The sequence below is a fragment of the Panthera pardus genome, unplaced genomic scaffold (assembly GCF_024362965.1).
Source record: "Panthera pardus isolate Hobbes unplaced genomic scaffold, ASM2436296v1 HiC_scaffold_6, whole genome shotgun sequence".
In the NCBI taxonomy this organism is placed as follows: Eukaryota; Metazoa; Chordata; class Mammalia; order Carnivora; family Felidae; genus Panthera; species Panthera pardus.
The window spans coordinates 97,799,384-97,820,870 of NW_026526991.1; the positions used below are offsets into that span (position 1 = coordinate 97,799,384).

Below are 21,487 nucleotides of genomic sequence, written 5' to 3' on the forward strand. Positions count from 1 at the left end.
CGGGGCTCGAACTCACCAACCGTGAGCTCATGACCTGAGCTGAAGTCGGACGCTTAACCGACTGAGCCACCCAGGCGCCCCTTTTTCTTATGACATTTAGGGTAGAAAAGGATATTGAACATTGTCAAAAAAACCTCCCTAAGAAAATCATCGTAAATGTTGAACACACGTCAACATTTTAAAGGTTCCATTCTGCATTTTGAATTTATAAAAGAATAAAAACAGTATCAATTATCCATAAAACGAGCCTGTATTGAGATATCCATTTCCACCTGTGTTTTGATAGCATCGGATATTGCTACTTTTCTCAGCAGCTTAAAAAATGTACCTTTTGGCAATCAGAATGATAACAGCTTTTTGGAGGGGTATTTTTCTGCCCAGTGCTAATTCCTATCTATCAACGCTTTCTGATACTGCGGTCAGCCCCGGGAGGGAAGTGCTTAATTAAATGAATGAGCTCTTAAGTGTTGCACAACTGTTTTCTTTGTTTTCTCTTGCTTCCTGTCCAACCTGTGCTGCTGATTCCAAAAACAGAGCAGCATCCAATGAACTTAAGAAGGAAGTTTTATATATAAAGCGATAACACGCTCCTCCTTGCTCCAGAAGTAATGGGAGAGGCTATTCTACGTGTGATTGATGGGTCCCAAGTGACTTGTTCCAAAAAGTAACTGATCCTTCATCGTGCCTGACTATAAAAGCAACAACGTACAGGGAAAGGCAGAGTGGAAGGAAGAAAAGAAAGTGGATAATTGGGGCAGCTAACATCGAATAAGAAGAAAAGAGAGAGAGAGATTGAATATTTACCTTGAAGTCTTTATTGTTCAGACACTGGGATAAAATGGTGCCCACCATTTTTCTGAGCACCTTCTTGCTTCATTTTACTGTTTCTGTGGCTTCAGAACCGTAAGGAAATGTATACTCTGTATTCTTACCCTGAGTCCTGGCAAAGTGACCAGGGGAAATGCGTGCTGTGTTAAAATATGATTCTACTTGACTGTTTCAACTTCTGAGACTGAGTGCTGGTTTGCCTTATAAATTTTAAACAAGCATATGAGGGGATTAGGACCTTTTTCTTAAGATGCCTCTCTCTACATACTCAAGTTTATCGCAATGCTATGAAAAATGTTTCAGAAACATTTCAATACGTTAAAATTGTTTCTTATGCGTGTTCTGCATTTCTGCTACACTTGTTTAAAGCCTTGGTTACTTTCTTTGCACAGGCAATATATCCTATGGGTGTCCTCCGTGATGCAGAGTCATTCTACAGAGAAGGCTTGTCTCCACCTTTCAAACCTTAACGAATCTGTATCCTTGAGTGTTGTCCTAGAATATGATGGATACAACACCACGATTTTTGACCAGTCTGTGGACGACGATAACTTCTACGCTTGTGCAGATTTCAAGGTGAGGCACTGAACTTGCCGTTTCCGAACTTCAGCGGGGGTGAGGAAATTATTACTGAAAAATTATTTTTAGAGAGGGGTCCCTGAGCGGCTCCGTCAGTTCAACGTCTGACTTCGGCTCAGAGATCATGATCTCATGGTTCGGGAGTTCGAGCCCCACATCAGGTTCGCTCCCGTCAGCGCAGAGCCTGCTTGGGACCCTCTGTCCCCCTCTCTCTGCCCCTTCCCCAACTTGCGCTCTCTCACAAACAAATAAGCATTAAAGCATTACTTTTAGAGAGATAACAAACCTTGATTTTGGATGCAATGTGGAAGCTAGGGAATGGGATCAGAGACTTCCTGAGAGGCAAGAAACAAAAGGAAAATTTACCCATGCAACAAAACCTGTGAAATACTGCCATTATTCTTTCATAGGCAGTGATAATCAAGCACAATCACTGCCCTTTGGATAGAACCGTTTAACAATATGAGGAAAGAAAATACAGGTAAAAAGAAGCAAGATTGACAGTGAGGGCAACACACACACACACACACACACACACACACACACAGAAAATAGAAGGCTAGCGGACGTAAAAATAAGTTTGTCAGAAACAGTCCTCATGCTAACTAAAGCAATTGTAAAAAGTGGTCTCCGAGTCTCCCTTTAAGACATAAGGTCCTGGGGCGCCTGGATGGCTCAGTCGGTTAAGCGTCCGACTTCAGCCCGGGTCACGATCTCGCGGTCCGTGAGTTCGAGCCCCGCGTCGGGCTCTGCGCTGATGGCTCAGAGCCTGGAGCCTGCTTCCGATTCTGTGTCTCCCTCTCTCTCTGCCCCTCCCCCGTTCATGCTCTGTCTCTGTCTCAAAAATAAATAAACGTTAAAAAAAAATTAAAAAAATAAAAAAAGACATAAGGTCCTCTCTAGAGGCTCGCGGCCTGAGAAGCCAGTTTAAGACCTTATTTACCAGCTCAATGTCTACAACTTGTTTTCCCATTCTCTGCTCTTTAACATGAACAGGTGTCTCAAAAGTCCTCTGAGCCCTTGGCCTTTGTGACATTGCGGGCTAAGGGAGAGACTCTTAAAATCTTTGAGAGGAGGTCCGTAGCACTCGCTTCAGAGGAGACCGTAACCTTTGTGCAGACAGATAAGCCCATCTATCAACCTGGACAGAAGGGTAAGTCAGTGTTCTTGTTTCCTTTGTTTCACTGGCCTCAGGAACACATTCCTCAAATTTAGAGCACCCCGAACGTGTGAATGTCAGTCTCAAGTTTATTCTGAATGGTACGGGATCACGGATTTCTCGAATTTCTACTGGCCGCCTAGGTCAGTTACGTAACAGTGCCCTCCAGCCCCAGGAACTGAATGCTTTGCTTCTTAAACGCGTGCATGCCACTTGAAAAGTTTAAAAGTTCTAGTGACAGACTTTCGTAATAAAATGGATACGAGCCTGGGATGCAAAACGTTTGGTTTCACTTCTTGCTCCATAATTTACCAGTTGGGCCAGCCAAGTAAATCTCTGTGTAGACTCAAGTCTTTTCATCTGTAGAATGGAGGGAATAAAAATGCCTCCCTTCCGGAAATAGTGTGAGAATAAAATGAGACAGTCAATGTAAAATAGGACCTAGCACAAAGACTCCTTATTATTATTATTATTATTCGTGCCAGTAGAAATAATCACTAATCTGATAACCTAAGCAGAGTTCTTCTATTTTCTTTAGTATTGTGGTAAGTAAAAGGTGGCAGAAAGAACACCAAACTAGGATTCTGAACTGGGGTGGTTTTTGTTTTGGCTGTACCAGTAAATTATTGGATTTCGCCAAGGAAATTCTGCTCTTTGAGATCTTTAGCTTTCTCATTTGTAAAATTAGGGGGTTGGATGACATCATCTATGTATTTTCTTCTAATATTACATATTTGTATGATTTATTTTGAAAAGAAATAAAAGAATTAAAACAGAATTCCTATACTGAGATTTTTTTCCCTGCATTATATTCTCTCTGTACTTATTAAAATGTTATCATGACAGTTATGTATATAAAGGTAGTTAAAATGATCTTTCTGGAATTCTGCTAAAATTAATTTAATGTTTGCTAACGTTACTATCCTTTTCCAGAAAATTATGTTTAACTTCTACTATACATACTTCACATTTTTCTTTCTACAATTAATTCTGGCACCAATTTTTTATAACGTTTATTTATTTTGAGAGAGAGAAAGCACGTGCGTGCATGCGCACACATATGCAAGCCGGGGAGGGTCAGAGAGAGGGAGAGAGATGCCGAAGTGGGCTCCACACTGTCAGTGCAGAGCCCCATGTGGGGCTTGAACTCACAAACCGTGAGATCATGACCTGAGGCAAAATCGAAAGTCAGATGCTCAACTGACTGAGCCACGCAGGTGCCCCGAGGCTCCAATTTTTAAGGTGTCCCTGTGGGCCATTTAGGGCAAAACTTTCCAGTTGGTGGTAGCAGCTTTGGTAATAATAGAGCATCGTCAACAGTCAACAGAGGAATTACAAATGTGTAACGAGAGCTCTTTCCAAATAGGACCCAAATTTCAAAGGGTCACATCAGAGCTAGGGGACACAGGGCAGCATTCCGTGACAGCAAGACAATTAATTGCTATGTCTATTTACAAGCATTCGTAGACATACCTATGTCTATTTACAAGCATTCATCCCTTCTTCCTCTTTTCTTTTAGTTCAAATTCGCATCGTGACGCTGGATACCAAGTTCAGACCTGTTGAGGAATTGGTGAGTTCATTAATTTCTAACGGTACAATGAAATCGAAGCAAAGTAAACAAATCCATTACCATCTAAAGTGTCACCAGGAGGCTTTGCATAAGTACGGAAATTGATTCTAACATGGAATACTGTACAGGTGGAGTTTCAATGCTGACCCCCAAATTTAGAACTTGTCTTTACTGGGAGTTAGTTTGTACTTCTTTAGGTCTTTTCATCATATAAGGGGGGAAAAAAATGGGTTGCATGGAACCTGCTTTCCACTTCCCTGATGAGGTTCAGGATCTCTCACATTTGGGGTTTTCTTGGCACGCTTAGCTACGGAAACTTGGTCTTCTGCGAAACTTAAGGCCGTCTCAACACGAAGCCAGACGATCTTAACAATGCAATATCTGGCAAAAAAAAAAAAAAAAGAAGAAGAAGAAAAAAACACTATTACAATATTAACCTGCATTTTTTTCTTTTCAGTATCCATTGATCACACTTCAGGTAAGCGATCTGCTTTATCACACTCATTATTTTGAATATTCAGATAAATAAGGATGTGTGTGTGTGTGTGTGTGTGTGTGTGTGCGTGTGTGTGTAGTTTTCATTACATGTAGTTAGAAAGTAAGGGAACTGAAATAAGGGGAAGAGAAATGTTTATCTACTTACAATGTAAGGCATCAGCCGAAGATGTAAATAAAAAGCTGCCACTTTGGTATTGATCCTGTGTGGCAAATGCAGTAATGGATTTCCACAGAAAATGAACGATTGGGCTCCTTCTAAGGGAGGTTTATGTTTAAAATTGCTTCATTTTGGCTACTGGCCCTTCTCAATGTTAATTTAACCATATCTTATTTTAAGGAAATAGAAAACACAAACACCTAAAGGTTTGAAATAGAGTCGGTGATATTATTACAAAATGGACCCTTTGCTTTCAGAAAATAGTTAATGGAGTCTCCTTCTACAGTTCAAAGCTCTAGTGCAGTAGAGTGTGACTTAATTTCAGATCTTAAGTCTGTCAGTAAATCTTTTGTGCCCATCAACTCCAACATATGTACTTTAATTTCTACGTGCAATATGTATTATTACTATTAACTAAGTCTAAATGTTATACTGAGGGGCGCCTGGGTGGCTCAGCTGCTTAAGCGTCTGACTTCGGCTCAGGTCATGATCTCGTGGTTCGTGAGTTTGAGCCCCCCGTCGGGCTCTGTGCTGACAGCTCAGGGCCTGGAGCCTGCTTCGGATTCTGTGTCTCCCTCCCCTCAGCTCCTTCCCTGCTCGCACTCTCTCTCTCTCAAAATAAATAAAGATTAAAAAAAAAATTAAATGTTAATACACGAGGATCTAGGTTCATTGTCATTATATATGTATATAAATATTCCAAATTGTCTTTATAATACGAATTTTTTTGTCTTTATAATGCGATATATAATATAATTTTGTATATATATATATATATATATATATATATATATATATACAATATAATTTTGTCTTTATAATACGAATTCCTTCTTACGTGGGTGGCAAATAGCTCATCCTTCCAGTAGGATAAATATCAAGTCAGCCATTTTCATGTTTTCCGCATCCTTCGTAATCTGTAAATAGCATTATCTTCACATCCTAGTGTGAACACTAGGATTCTACCTTCACAGTTACCTTCACAGCTAGTGTTCCACTGAAAGCAACAGAAAGCTTAACCAACATTTGTTTAAATGAGTAAAAGTTTTATTGTTTTCACAAACCACTAAGTCTGAGTGCAGGCACTTTAAGGTCTGGACAAGAACAACATAATATTACGAAGGATCCGGGCTTCTTCTATGTAACCTCTCGGCTGGCCTCAGTGTGTTGTTTTATTCTCAAGGCCAGCCGCATCTGATTCTTTTAGAAATAATGTCTACTCGGTGACTTCTACTTACATTTCATTGGCCAAGCTGGTTACATTGGTCATTTCATTGGCCAACTTGGTTACATTGGTCATATGGACAATCCTTACTGAAAGGAAGCCTGGAAAATTAATTTAGTTTTCTAGGTTTTATTGTAAAGGAGAGAAAAAAAAATTAAATTAAGTGAGTAGTAAATAATGTTTTTGTTTCTTTGTAGAAATCTTTTTATCAGGAATTCTTTAATCACAACTGGTTGATATCTTTAAATAGGCTTATGGAAGCAGGCTCACATAAGATGTAATATGCTAAAAACAAATAAAGAAGAAAATGTAGAACTCCCATTAAACAGCTCTTGCATGCATTGTGTAAATTCATAACCAGTTTATTTATAGACCAAATAAACACCAGTGACAAATAGAAGTATTTGTTAGAATAAATCCCTCCTTATGCATCTGTTGGAGTGGGTCCACTCTACTGTGGAAAGCACTACTCTGGGGCAGGCATGTTGCGTTTTATTTTTTTAAATTTTTTTTGTGTTTAATTTTATATTTGAGAGAGAGAGAGAGAGACAGAGTGTGAGCAGGGGAGGGGCAGAGAGACAGAGACAGAATCTGAAGCAGGCTCCAGGCTCTGAGCTGTAACACAGGGCCTGAAAAGGGGCTCGAACTCATGAGCAGCGAGAGCATGACCTGAGCCAAAGTCAGATGCTTAACCGACTGAGCCACCCAGGCGCCCCTGTGTTTTATTTATTTTTTTATTATTATTATTTTTTTATTTATTTTTGAGACAGAGAGAGACAGAGCATGAACGGGGGAGGGGCAGAGAGAGGGAGACACAGAATCCGAAACAGGCTCCAGGCTCTGAGCGGTCAGCACAGAGCCCGACGAGGGGCTCGAACTCACAGACTGTGAGATAATGACCTGAGCTGAAGCCGGCCGCTCAACTGACTGAGCCACCCAGGCGCCCCGCCCCTGTGTTTTAAACTTGTTAACTATGGAACTCTGGTTCAGAAGGACAAAAATCCAAAGCAATAGTTAGAGATTGTTGTTCTTATCCTTTTGGGGCTTAACAGAGACATACTGTAATATTGAATTTGTATACCCGAGGAAGTTATGTTATTGTCACAGTGCAAGATATTAGTGCAATAAAATGGTAGTTTTCTTTACTTCCAATAACTATAGAAGGTACTCAGAATAAAGAAAGAAGGGATAATACTCTTCATGACCTCTAATTTTATTTCTTCTTTATTTCTAGGATCCTCAACACAATAGGATTTTTCAGTGGCAAAATGTGACCTCCTTTCAAAACATTACCCAACTCTCATTCCAACTGATTTCAGAACCAATATTTGGAGATTACTCTATTATCGTGAAAGAAAAATCAGGAAAGACATTGACACACCAATTTACTGTTGATAGATATGGTAATGAATTACTACTTATGGTTGTTTCCTTATAAAGGAAGAGTTCAAAGGGCTGAACAAAACAAATTTTATGTTAGATTTAGCCAAAAGATTTAGGTGAGGCTTGATTTGATTTTCTGCCATTTTCCTTTCTTGGGGTTTTCTGCTTTATCATCCTTCCTTCTTGCCCTGTATCCTTATTCTAACCCCTGACCTTCCTACCTGGGAAATGTCTCATCTTCTAGAATCCAGACAATCTTCTAAGACGATCTAAATGATTACGATAAATAACATGTGAAGTTCTGAGAACAGGGAAGATAAAGGAAAGGCCCTATGACTTACTGGTGCCACACACAGAATTGGGGGCAGTTGAAATGTGGGCTATCGAGATGCATACATAGGAAAATGTTGTGCACAGAAACCTACCTAGTTACATGATTAGTTACGTGATTGCCATAAGTTTTTCTCACCAGTGGTTGTAGGGGCTGAAGTCTATTTCTTTTTGTTTCCAGTGTTGCCCAGGTTTGAAGTTAAGGTCAGTGCACCACAAATAGTAACTATTTCGGATGATGAGTTCCAAGTGAATGTATGTGCTAAGTAAGTATTCAGGAGATTTGACTCCAATGGTCAATATAGAGCTCAGAAAGAATGAGAAATGAGATTAACCATGTAACTTTATTTATATGCTTCCTTTAAGATTGTTAGAGAAAGAGTGAATTCTTGTTGTAAAATATTTTAAAAACAAAGAAAACCATAAGAAATTACCTGTAATTAATTCTGCCGATTCCCATTTACATTGTAAGGTATTTTCTTCTAGTCTTGTATGAATCTTTTCATATTCATCAACTGCAATCATCCTTTTCTATACACTATAATTAAGAAAACATGTCTTCATATTCAGCTCATCTTTTACTAATTCCAATTCCTTGCTGCATAAACATAACTCTATGTGGCCATACCAAATTAACTTTTCTTTATTATATAACATGGAGGCTATTCAGCTTTTTTCCGTACTATTATAGTATATGTCTTTGTGTATAAGTGTATAAGAAGTATCTTCTGAATTAAAAACGATTTACTTAAGAAAGATGTCCAGAACTGGAATTGTCAAGACAGAATGTATAATATTCTTTTAGTTTTTTGATTGCCATATTACTCACTAAATACGTTGCATCAGTGTAAAGTTCCAGCAGCTGATACAGAAGTACCTGCCTCACTGAATCTTCACCATCATTGATATTTTCATTTTAAATAAAAAAGAAACTCTTCAAAATGTCATAGTGGGAAAAAAGGTATTTTTAGCAATTAGAATTAATTTGAATCTTCCTCGTGTGAAAAAAAAAAATCCTGTATGATTTGAGAAATTTTAGTTTTCTTTTTGGGAAATGATTTCGAATGCCTTTTACATTTTTAAGAGTATGATGCCTTTTCTCAAATTTCTAATAATAATTAATATAGTTAATATTTATTGAATGCCAATTTCTGTGCTGAGCATTGCCCTTATTATATTCTTACCCCCATGCTATGTGACAGGAGCTGTTATCATCTTTGTTTTAGAAAAAAAAGATAACAAGATACAGAGAACTGAAATAATTTATCAATAGTAATGGCGCCTTTTGATGGCCGACTTAGGATTTAGACCAATACTATTTGATGTTAGAAGTACTCTTCTAACCAAGACCTCTGTTATAATTTATATAAACAATTAAAAATTGTAATATATGACATATTTGTTCCAACTTTTTATTTAATTGGCGACATGGAAATAGTTTGCTTTAGAGCATCTTCAGAGGGTTTCAAAGTAGATTTTGACTTTCAAAATATTCTTGAGTAGAGTCAAGGTACTTTAAAGATATATTGGGTGAAAGGCTGACAGTATCTACAATGTTCTTTGGACTCTAGCACAACTGTACGAATATTTTCTTGTCTCGGTGAAGAGTAGCTGACACGTGCTAGAATTTCATAAACGTAATATATGAAAGATGTAGATATGTGTGCTAAAAATAAGGAGGTAATCAAATACGCTTCAAAAAATCCAGGCTCCTAAACTAGTTTCACTCATAAAATCCCACACAAGCCAGAATTGTCAATGGGATTAATACCTATAATTTATCTGCCCAGGGGTATGCTAAAAAAAAAAAGTACGACACAGATATCAGGAGAGCCAAAGCATTTATCAAGTATCGCCTTCATAGGAGACTTGCTAAACTAACTGTTGATACAGAATTGGGAGTTCTCAAAAACTTCTTGAATGTTACATTTCATTTAGATTTGACATGACATGGTATTCAGTTATCAGCAATCATGATGCCCTGCAACAGGACCAGGCAGTTGAGACAGAAGCTCTCGTGGCTACAGAAATATTTCTGGGCAGGTTACAGGAACAGGATGAATAAAATCAGTATGTCTAGGAGTGAACATCCATGCATGAGTTGCCTACTTCAGGTTGCACGCACTACGTCTGTGCATTGTTTCTTCAGGACTCCCTGGCACTTGAGAAAACAACAGCAAGCCAGGGTATTTTGGCAAACGGCCCCCTTTTAGCAAACAGGGAAGAAAACGCGCCTATAGGCAAAGACACCTTAATAAACCGCATTAGTACCCACCAAAAGCTTTTCAAATCACAAAGGGAAAATGTTTATTCTTTCTGATCTGTACGAACATTTAAGCTACATATTTCACAGGCATGTGTTAACCCCTAGAAAATACGACAATGAGAGTTTTATTTTGTAAGCAAAAGACAGTAAGAAGCAATAATAAGATATGTTCAGTTGTGTCACCTGTGGCCTGATCTGAGTCTTGCCGCTGTGTTATATGTAATTGATCTTTAAAGCGCATGGATGATTTTAGCGATTTGGCTCGAATCGAATTCTCAGAAGCATTGACAATTTTTAAGTAGGGAGAGAAAAGCAACTTAGTGGAAGAGCCCGGACTGTGGGAAGGGAGGAAGATCAGAGTTTGAATTTCAATTCCGTATCTTACAACGTAGGCGAGTTGCTTGACCTCAGTTCACTAATCTGCGCAATGACATTATACGCCGACGTCTCAGGATCGCTTAAAAAATAAATTAGATCATCTGTGTAACCACCAGATACATAGTAGTGCCCAAAAATTAGAAAAAAAAATATTATCATTGATAAATTTAATTATTTTCAGTTTTACTACTTACTAATTTCACAGGTGCTATGTTTTTCCAAATGAAGCAATCCTCAAATAACAAAAAATTTCAAATCAACTGTATTTGCCTTTGATTGAAATTAAAAAAAAAAAACCCACCTTGTGTTGTGGTTTTCTGTGTGTTTTAGGAGAAAATGAGATATTTATTTAATCTCACCCCACAAGACATACTTTTGATCAAAATTTATCTAGTTTATGCCAATCTCCCTACCTGCTGCATTTGTTGGATGTACAATGAGAATTGTTGTTTAAAGTATTGATCTGGGGGTACCTGGGTGGCTCAGTCGGTTAAGTGTCCAACTTTGGCTCAGGTGATGCTCTTCCGGTTCGTGAGTCACAGACCAGTGTCGGGCTCTGGGCTGACCGCTCAGAGCCTGGAGCCTGCTTCAGGTTCTGTCTCTCCTTCTCTCTCTGCCGCTCCCCTGCTCGCATTCTGTCTCTCTCTCTCTCAAAAATAAATAAATATAAAAATTTTTTTTTAAGTATTGATCTGGAAGTATTTTAAGATCCTAAATAATCCAGGAGCGCCTGGGTGGCTCAGTCGGTTAAGCCTCTGACTCTTGGTTTCTGCTCAGGTCATGATCTCATGGTTTCTTGAGTTCGAGCCCCACATCGGGCTTCAAGATGACAGTGCAGAGCCCGCTTGGGATTCTCTGTCTCCCTCTCTCTGCCCCTCCCCTACTTGCACTATCTCTGCCTCTCTCAAAATATAAATAAACTTAAAAAAATGTATCCTAATAATCCACATGTTACTTAGATCCATATATATTTTCTGCTAAAAAAAAAAAAATGGTGCTGCAGACAAATTTTATAATATTTCTATCAGGCTAAAATGTAATTTAAAAAACTCGATGTGATCATTAAATCCCTTTTGCTGAGACTTTAGGTTCTACATTTCCCTGAATTTGATTTTTGTTTTCTTTTAAGTAGGCTCTGCGCCCAACGTGGGGCTTGAACTCACGGTGCTGAGATCAGCCGACACATGCTGTATCAACTGAGCCAACCAGGCACCCCTTGAGTTTGATTTTTAAAAAGGCAGCCGAATCCTCATAACAGATCACATGCCTAATTGAATTCAAATTCGGTGGGGAAGATAGCACTAATAGATGATGATTGCTAATAGAATTCAGTCATTGGGGTAGCCATACGTTCCAGATTTCATATACAATTTCTGAAAAAGCCCATAAAATAGGCCCATGGTATTGATCATCTATAATTGTCACTACACTTTCTCCTACCAGGTACACCTATGGCCAGCCGGTGCAAGGAAAAGCTCAAATCCGGGTGTGCAGAAAATTCTTTTCCTCCGAGAACTGTGAGAACAACAACAATGAAATATGTGAACAATTTATTGCGCAGGTACAGATCATCATTATTATTGTCATTATCATTATATTTCATTATTATTCTTTCTTCGATTCTGTAGAGAAGGAAAAAATCCTCCCTCTACCCTTTAAAGTCTTCCACTGGACTAAATAGAATTAAGTTTACATGAAGCAGGTTAACAGGAGAAAAAAACCCAAAATTTTATTAGGTACATACAGCGGTCCCATAATGAAATTGAGGTCCAAAAAGATGACCAAGGCAAGCAGCTTTTATACTTTTTGACAGAGGGACAATAAATTTGTGAGGAATTGACAGGACAAAGAAAACAGGTGTTTGTAAGCTTTAATTAGTAAGGAATTCGAATTGGAATTTGGGTCGAGGTAGTAGATTAGAAAAAAAACAGCAAGGTTTTTTTTGGGGGTTTTTGGTTTGTTTTTTTTTTTCTAGAGCTTTCTTGGCTTTAAAGTCCCTGTCTCTGGTGGTAAGGATGTCTTTTTACTTTTTAGTGCAGCGAGGGTGCCTTTCACCTGGGAGTTTTTTTCCCTTCTTTCAGGGGGACCAAGGAGGATCTAAGTGTCCTTGCACCGGCTCTTCCTTAAGTAACTTTTATGTAAAATAATCAATATGCCTTGGGGCGCCTGGGTGGTAAGTTAAGTGTCCGACTTTTGATTTTGATTTTGACTCAGGTCACAATCTCATGGTTGTGAGATCGAGCCCACATCAGGCTCTGTGTTGACAGCATGGACCCTACTTTGAATGCTTTCTCCCTCTCTCTCTATCCCTTCCCTTCTCTCTCTCTCTCTCTCTCTTTCTCAATAAGTAAACATATAAAATAAAATAATAAAATGAAATTAAAATAAAATGAAATTAAATGATAAAATAAAATATCGATAAGCCCATGTGGCATGTTTGGGGGGAACCTTGGCCCCTACAATTCCATTTATAAAAGGGACTTAAAAACATTATTTTCATTTCGTGGGTAATGGAGGCTGCAGCTAGATAAGGTGAAGAATAAGGAGCAAATACAACGTCCACCAATAGTCTCTTTCTCTAGGCCATGTAAATGGTTACCCACCTATGGATTCATAGAATTTTTAAATTTGAAAAACCTTATTGGTTTTCTTGTTTTATATACCGTCTAGATGATCTCTCTGGTCTTCCCATGTGGAATCATTAGTCATCTGTTAAATTAGCAAATCCCTGATAAGACCCACCATGCAATCTAGAATTGTCCTTGTGAAAAAAGTTCATTCGCACACACCTGCGATTCGGAGTATCTACCTGCATTGCTTTAAATTTGAGGTTCATTTCTGAAGCCGCCACCTGCTTTCCTGATCTGTGGCATCTTAATCTCAGTAAACAATCCTGCCCATTTATTTGAGAATCAACTTAGGACCTCGAAAATGAGATTTGCATATATTTCAGTTTATAATTTAAGCCTGATCGTCCTGAAGTTACTCACCAAATTGATGAACATCAATTGGTAAATATCGAGATTTGCTAAAGACAAGCAGAACTCCTGTAGATAAGAATTGCAGGCAAAGAAAGGCTGAGTCGACTTCTTCCATATCAGCAGTGCAGTTTTCTGTAGTGTGATTTTAATGTAATTTAGTCATTTTACCAAGTGATGGGTGTTCTCTCCGCGAATGGCTTTTTGCTCCCCAGTGTGACAAATATAGCAATAAATAATCTGCTAAAACTATCTTTCTATATCAGTGGTTTTATGTATTTCATACAGATTCCTTCGCATGGATTTCATGAATCAAAGTAGATGATAGATAGATAGATGATAGAATCACACACAATTTTACATTTAAAAAATATTGTCAAAAAAATTTTTAAGCATTTAAATTCCTGTCAGCAATGTGTGAGAGGACTATAGTTCCCAAGTTACTGCCGGCAATATGTATAGCAGGTTTTAAAATGTTGCCATTTTGAAAGAAGTTTCTTTTGGTTTAATTGGTATTATTTGTGAACTTGAGTGTATTTTCATATTTTTGTTATGAGTTTGAATTTGTTCTTTCAAGAATTCTTAATGGTCCTTGTTTTCCCTGTTTGTGTGAAACTGAAACTTTCTTTTAGTATAAATATTGCCCTCTATCCCCTAAGCAAATATTTTTTCAAGTCTGTTATTTAAATATTGACTTTGATTGTGTTATTTTTGAAATACCAAAGTTCCTGATGTTTACAGGTTCTCAGCCTTAGAAAAAGTTCTCACCTATCACCATGTTGTACGTGTAGCTATCTAAGCGTGATTTTAACATTTTAAAAATTTCTCTAATCAACATAAAGTAGTTTTTATTATGTTGTAAAATAACACATTTCGTTTTCTTCTAAATGGATACTAAGTTGTGTTGTATTAGCATCTAATCTTATACAACTTTGGTCTCCCTCTTTATTCTAAATAGTGCTCGTAAAAGGTTATTCTGTTTTGTTGGATTTCCTCTGACTTTTGTTTTATTATTTCCTTTCCGATATTATTTTTTTGTTCCTAAATCATTTTTTTTAATTTTTTTTTATGTTTTATTTCTTATATTTGAGAGAGACGGACAGAGGGACAGAGCACAGGTGGGGTGGGAACAAAGAGAGAGGGAGACACAGAATCTGAAGCAGGCTCCAGGTTCTAAGTGGTTAGCACAGAGCCTGATGAAGGGCTCGAACTCATGAGCCATGAGATCATGACCTGAGCCAAACAAAGGAGAATGTCCAACCGACTGAGCCACCCAGGCACCCCTAAATCATTTATTTTTATAGTCATCATATTCTTTCTTTTCCCTGAAATTTTAGTTTATTTTGGTGGCTTTAAAAAATGTTGTTTCTTCTCGTTAAAAACACATTGTGTTTTACTTTCTCTTTTAACCATAGCTTAATACCATAGATTTTGATGCAAAACACTTTTTTCCGTGTCTTTAATGTCGAGATTCTTATTGATTTACGTTATATTTTCTCTTTGACTCAGGTATTACTGAAAAATGGTTTTTTTCTTAATTTCAAGGCATGTAAGATTCTTCTGATTACATTTTATTTTCATTTTTTTAATTTTTAATTTTTGTTTTTTTAGAGAGAGAAAGAATGCATGAATGGGGGGTGAGGAGCAGAGAGAGAGAGAGAGGGAGGGAGAGAATCTTAAGCAGGCTCCACATCCAGGGCAGAGCCCAAGGTAGGGCTCGATCCCACGACCTTGGGATCATGACCTGAGCTGAAATCAAGTGTCAGACGTTCAACCAACTGAGCCACCCAGGCGCCTCTGTCATTTCTTTGTAATTTGATTGTATTATAAATAGACAAAGTAAAATTGCCTGTTTTTGTTGTTAACATTATAGCTGATGGTTCAGAGGAGCACATGTTCTGGGATCAGAATGCCTAGCTACCACTTTCTATCTGTGTGACCTTGGGCAGATTATATATTTCAGTTTATTCATCCATATAATGGTGATGACAATCGTGTCTCCTCATGTGGTAGTTTTGAGAGTCAGATGAATTGATCTATCCCTCTACCATTTTAAATTTAGAATTAATAGTACCGTTCATTTTAAAATATAATTAAATCTACATTTCTCTCGTTCCTGATGTCACCAATGAAAGATCATCTATAGATTTGTTCTTCATTTTAAATAACAATTTACCTTAAAAAGAGTTCTTGTGTGACACACTTGAAGACTCAAGATGATTTTAATCTCTAATTCTTAAAATAGGATTCTCATCTTTAATTTATTGCCATCTACATTGTTGTCAATAGAATATCCCTGAAGTCTGTAAAATACACATTACCTCCTTCACTTGTTGTAATTGCTGATGGACTCCCAGCCCTTCTTTTGGAATTCTTGGTCATTTCAACAAGTTTGTGAGATGAAACCATGGGGTGGTGGGGGAAGGTAAAAATCTGTGCTAAAAGTCTATATCCCTTTAAGACTTTTGAATCCCTAATCTTTTCATTATACCTTCTCTTCATTTTTCAGTTGAGAAATGGTTGTGTGACTCAAATTGTGAATACGAAAGTCTTCCAACTCTACCGTTCAGGATTTTTCATGTCATTTCAAACCGCTGTAACAGTTACGGAATTTGGGACAGGTAATGATCATGTTTTTTGGGCAACCTGGGGGTATATGCAGCTTCCTAGGGAGAAGTGTATCTAGTAAGCAAGATTCACCAAATAGAGATCAATAATTGTTCCACATAGTAAAGTGGAGTACATTTACCAATAGGTCAACTTGAAGGTTGCTTCTGAAAAAAGATTTTCCTCCTAATGTTTAAAATAAACTTATTATGTAAATGTTACAGGTTTGTATCTACTTCTGTGCCTGCATCAATCAGACAGAGATTTCTTCTGAAGTAGCAAGCTAAGCTAATAAAGTAGGCACTCTTTTTAATTTTGGGTAAATCAGTTGATAACCAATTGACCGGGTCTGAGCTTTGATTTAATACAAAAGTTCACAATCTACAGCTAGAATGTCAAACCCAGCTCCACGCTTCTTTATGTAAAGTTTACTAGAACATGACCCCATTCGTTTACCTTGCTTAACAGCTAAAATGCCAAAGTTGTGTAGCTTATGGTTCACAAGCTTAGAATAATAACTGTGAGGTCCTCTTCACAGAAGTTTGTCAACTTCTGATTTAATACAAATGGAGACATTTGCAGGTATAAAATATCATTGAGAAATTTACAAGATGGCACATGAGTGCTCAATAAATAATTGTTAAAAGAATAACAAAGAAAAAGAGGAAAGTGGAATTTAATTTGGAGTGGAGAAAGCCAGATTCAATTGCTATTTTTGTTGCTTAAAAATGAGTGAGATAATATTATTTATAAAGTGCTTTGTATAAACACACTTGATCAATAGCGTGATGGCATTTGTTATGGGTATTTCTCGCATTGTAACTTAGCTAGGTATGTTTACCTCTGCTTATCACAATCCATTCCTATTTACTTTGCTTTCAGATATTTTTCTTATCTGGGAAAAGTCTAAAAGCATAGTTATCTTGACAGGCTACAGAAAGATTTAAAGGAAGTGAAAGCCTTCTCTCAAGAGATGTCTGTGACATTCTCTGCTATAAAAGGAGTTACAAGCCAGAACTGAGTAGAATGGTCAGAAGAAAGAAATTAAAAGCATTTTCTCCTGCTTCTGGTCCAAACATTTTCACATTGATTATGTTATTAAGTTTGATGTATATTATAACCAGATAGATACAGAGTATTCTGAAACATACTCCAAAGCACCTACACTTTCCTTTCAATGTCGAACAAGAATGTAATTCTCTGCATAGAAGTTTGCACATATCCCCTAAGCTATTTGTTCTTTTGAGATTCTAGATTAAACAATTCATCCTCCCTCACACTATTTTTTTTATTTCTTACAGGTGTGCAGATCAGTGAAAAGACTTCCATTTTTCTCACTCAATTGCTTGGGAGTGTGAGCTTTGAGAATATGGATTCTTTCTACAGAAGAGGCATTCCTTATTTTGGAACTGTAGGTTTGACTTAAAAATACATATTCTCATTTCATTTTCTTGGATCATGGATTGCCCTTTGAAAATTTCTGGACATCTTTTTCCTACTTTTATAACACACTTGTAGCCTCAGATGTCTGATAGATGAGAGAAAGTCCCCCACGGGGGAAGGAAAGCGATCAACACAATTATAGCTGTTTCCATTTTATGTATCTATTTAATAGACCATCTTTCTGTCTATTGGATTTTAATAAAATTACAAATAAGCGATCACATTTATGAATAGAAAATTCTCTATAGAAATGTGATGTTTTGAGTTTTAAAAATTAATGCCTGTTTTTTTTTTTTTTTTTTTTTGGCACAGCTTAAATTTTCTGGACCTGATAATGTACCAATGGGGAACAAGCCATTGCGATTGGAGCTAAATAACAGATTTATAGGAAACTACACCACAGACGACAATGGGGAAGCTCTGTTTTCCATCGACACTTCAGATATATTCGATTCAGAGTTCAACCTGAAAGTAAGACACCAAAGAGTAGACAAGATCCCACAAAGTATTTGAGTGTTAGGAATTTTGAACATTAGGAATCTCTTAAAAGATCATTTATATTAAGAATATATTTTAGGGTCACCTGGGTGGCTCAGTCGGTTAACTGTCGACTTGGGCTCAGGTCATGATCTCACGGTTCATGAGTTCGAGCCTCATGTCGGGCTCTGTGCTGACAGCTCAGAGCCTGGAGCCTGCTTCAGATTCTGTGTCTCCCTCTATCTCTGCCCCTCTGCCACTCGCACTCTGTCTCTCTCTCTCTCTCTCTCTCTCTCTCTCTCAAAAATAAATACAAACATTTAAAAAATTTTAAATATATATATTTTTAAAAAGTTGCAAAATTTCACGTATTTTATATGTCTCCTTGTTCATTAAATAATATGTAAGAATACTTACTCAAGAGGATGAGATAATAGCCTGGTACAATTGTTATAAAGTCTGTAACATCCAATATTTTCCTCTGAGACACCAGAAATAGTTCATGAAGATGATTTGGCCTTTTTATCCCCTTTGACTTCCATTTTTCTGCTTCTTGAACAGAATTTTAGAGTTAAACAATTCATCAAATTCATTCAAATGTAGCTGAAAGATACAGGGTGTAAGACTATTCCCTGACTTCAGTTACAAAGTAAAAATAAACTAGCGTAGGCCTAATAAAATATACATACAACTATGGTCATGTTTTGTACGCCAAAAAAGAAGAAAGCGTAATTATTATTTTACTTCCAATAACTTGATATTTGAAACGTCAGCCACAAACTAAGATTCCTCTCTACTGTGAAGAGATAAGAAGCCTTCCATTCTGGAATAATCCCTATCCTTAAAAGTCTTTATAGCTCTAACATCCTTTACTTCTCTTTTCCTATTAGGCCACGTATATTCGACCTAAGAACTGCTATCCTCCCAGCTGGTTAGCGCCTGAGTATGTGGATGCTCATTTCTCAGTTTCACGCTTTTACTCCCGAACCAACAGCTTCCTGAAGATTGTTCCTGAACCAAAACAGCTTAGATGCAATCAACAGAAAACTGTTACTGTGCATTACACCCTAAACAAAGAAGCATATAGGGATGATTCCAATATCAACTTTTTTTATTTGGTAAGTCTCCACTGATGGATCCTTGGGTCTTGTCTGATTGTCTGCTTAGCACAGGGCGGCTTGGAACGGGGACATCAATCATGTCATTGTTCCTGAGTGTGCAGACCCCACATGGTTGTGACTACCCTTGGATCTGCTAAAAACAAACACAGAAGCAAGTAAATGAACACATAAAAACATCCAAGGCAATTTCAATTTCCCTAAGGTTGAAAAACCTGCTACTCAGAGTCTGCTCTTTTAAACATTCGGTTATAATTCACATCGAGTATCCGTGACCCTTCATGAGAGTACAACATTAGGCAGAGACAAGAGAGTAAAGGGGAAGGCTAATTTTGATAAGCAGTAAAAGGAATGAGCCCTTTTGGCTCTGTCTCCATATTTATCCATTTTGTCCTTATGAGGCAAAGGGGAAAAAAAAGTTACACTGAATTTTCAGTTTACAAATAAGGGAACAGTGGTGGAGAAGTGACATGACTTGGCTTCCTTGAAGCGAGACAGTCTAAATAATTCAGGGCTTTGTACACTCCCTTGCCTGGTGAATTGCATATTATTTACCAAGTTTCTAGCACATAATAGACTTTCAATTCATCGTTGTCAGTTTCTGTGTTCTTTTCCAAGTGGTGCAGTTTTGCATTTGTTCGTAGAAGTTTCTGTGTTCTTTTCCAAGCGGTGCAGAGTTTTGCATTTGTTCGTAGAAGCTACCTTATCTTTGGAACAGAATTATCATCAGACCGTCATTAGCAATTCTTCAGATTCTGTTAGATAGCGTGATGTTACACGTCGTGTTTCCTGTGTTCTGTCCAGGTGATGGTAAAAGGGGCTATCTTCCTCAGTGGACAAAAGGAAATCAGAAACAAAGGTAAACATAATACATTCTTTTTTTTTTTTTTACGAGGTACTCTGCCTTCATTTTTCTTTCCTTCTAAGAAAATGTTATAGGGATAGAGTCAAGAGCACTTAACGTTAACGATTAGTGGGTGGAAAGCAATAGTATGACCCCAGGGTATTCTTCCAAATATTGCAGAGAAAGTGATTTCAACTCCTTTCAATCGTTGCCAGGCTGTCAAGCCCATTATAGAAACGTGCTCCGCCAAACCCAAATATTGTTGCCGCCTAAATTATGCAGTCTTTTTTATCTGCCCACGTCGTTCCCACTATTTAACTTGTTTGACTTTAACACAAAGCCCAATTCGCTCCCGCTATCCATCAGCCATTCTCTTTTATCCAAGTGTAGCCAGTGAGCCAGGAAAGTTTTGGCACTAAAGTTAATGACATCTCCTACTACACAGCCTGGAATGGAAACTTCTCGTTCCCGATCAACGTCAGTGCCGATCTTGCTCCTGTGGCTGTCATGCTTGTCTACACCCTTCACCCCAGTGGGGAAATTGTGGCTGACAGTGTCAGATTCCAGGTTGACAAGTGCTTTAAAAACAAGGTGATGTTTCTTCTATTTCTTTCCTGTCCTGAGAGAGAGGAGCGAAGCAGTTCTCTCCCCACTCTCTCTTTCTTTACATGACTACTATCGCCTTTACGCGGTGATCTCACAATAAATGTCGGTATGATTAAAACAGGAGGGATGAGGGGCGCCTGGGTGGCTCAGTCGGTTGAGCGACCGACTTTGGCTCAGGTCATGATCTCACGGTCCGGGAGTTCGAGCCCCGTGTTGGGCTCCGTGCTGACAGCTTAGAGCCTGGAGCCTGCTTCGGATTCTGTGTCTCTCTCTCTCCTTGCCCCTCCCCCCCCCCAAAATAAATAAAGATTGAAAAAAAAATTTTTTATAAGTATCTTACTCTCCTTTTCTTCCTCCACTTTAGGTTAGCATGAAGTTCTCTAAGGAGCGGGGGCTACCTGGCTCCAACACGGATCTCTACCTTCAAGCAAACCCTGACTCATACTGCGCACTCCGGGCTGTGGATAAAAGTGTTCTTCTGCTGAAATCAGAACAACAGCTGTCAGCCGAAAGTGTAAGCTCTCTGATCTCCTCCTGTTCCTCGTTTTCATCTGGACTCCTTGCCTTTCAGCCGATGTGCTTTATTTGAGACGAAACAAGTTTTAGAATATCAAGTATTCTCCTTCTTTTTTCTCCCAGGGATTATACACTTTATTTTTCTTGAAACTTAGAGTTAAATCTCTGTGTTGGAGGAGATGCTTGGATACAGTCTACAGTTGTCTATTACCTATTAAGAGATCTTATATTCTCGTAAGCATTTCCAGCAATTCTAGAATTTCACATCAAAATTGTTTCCATTAATAACTGTTGGCTATTTTCCCTTTTTTTTTTTTTTTTTTGGCATGAGGACATATAAATATTGAAAGGTATGATCCCATTTATGACTAATTGAATAACTAAAAATTTTTCTTATGATTAAAATTATACTTATTGTCTGAAGCTATTTGAACTGCTACAAGAAAATACCCCCAAACTAGGTAGCTTATAAACAATAGAAATATTTCTCACAGTTCTGAAGGCTGAAATTCTGACATCAGG

General features: G+C 37.9%; 1 protein-coding gene across 2 annotated transcripts in view; it reads left to right on the forward strand.

Annotated features, from left to right (window-relative positions):
- The first annotated feature begins 605 nt into the window (after window positions 1–605).
- LOC109259076 (ovostatin homolog 2-like) overlaps window positions 606–21,487 on the forward strand; it is a 53,536-nt gene continuing 32,654 nt past the window's right edge. The window contains exons 1-15 of one of the 2 annotated variants that reach the window (XM_019436398.2): window positions 606–903; window positions 1,221–1,404; window positions 2,404–2,560; window positions 4,087–4,139; window positions 4,597–4,617; window positions 7,254–7,422; window positions 7,914–7,998; window positions 11,820–11,937; window positions 15,864–15,975; window positions 17,263–17,372; window positions 17,717–17,875; window positions 18,772–18,999; window positions 19,804–19,858; window positions 20,289–20,434; window positions 20,814–20,963. In XM_019436398.2, the coding sequence (XP_019291943.2) occupies window positions 839–903; window positions 1,221–1,404; window positions 2,404–2,560; window positions 4,087–4,139; window positions 4,597–4,617; window positions 7,254–7,422; window positions 7,914–7,998; window positions 11,820–11,937; window positions 15,864–15,975; window positions 17,263–17,372; window positions 17,717–17,875; window positions 18,772–18,999; window positions 19,804–19,858; window positions 20,289–20,434; window positions 20,814–20,963 (1,812 nt within the window). In that variant the 5' untranslated portion in view covers window positions 606–838. The remainder of the gene's footprint in view (window positions 904–1,220; window positions 1,405–2,403; window positions 2,561–4,086; window positions 4,140–4,596; window positions 4,618–7,253; window positions 7,423–7,913; window positions 7,999–11,819; window positions 11,938–15,863; window positions 15,976–17,262; window positions 17,373–17,716; window positions 17,876–18,771; window positions 19,000–19,803; window positions 19,859–20,288; window positions 20,435–20,813; window positions 20,964–21,487) is intronic. The other variant, XM_019436397.2, reaches the window with a different exon arrangement.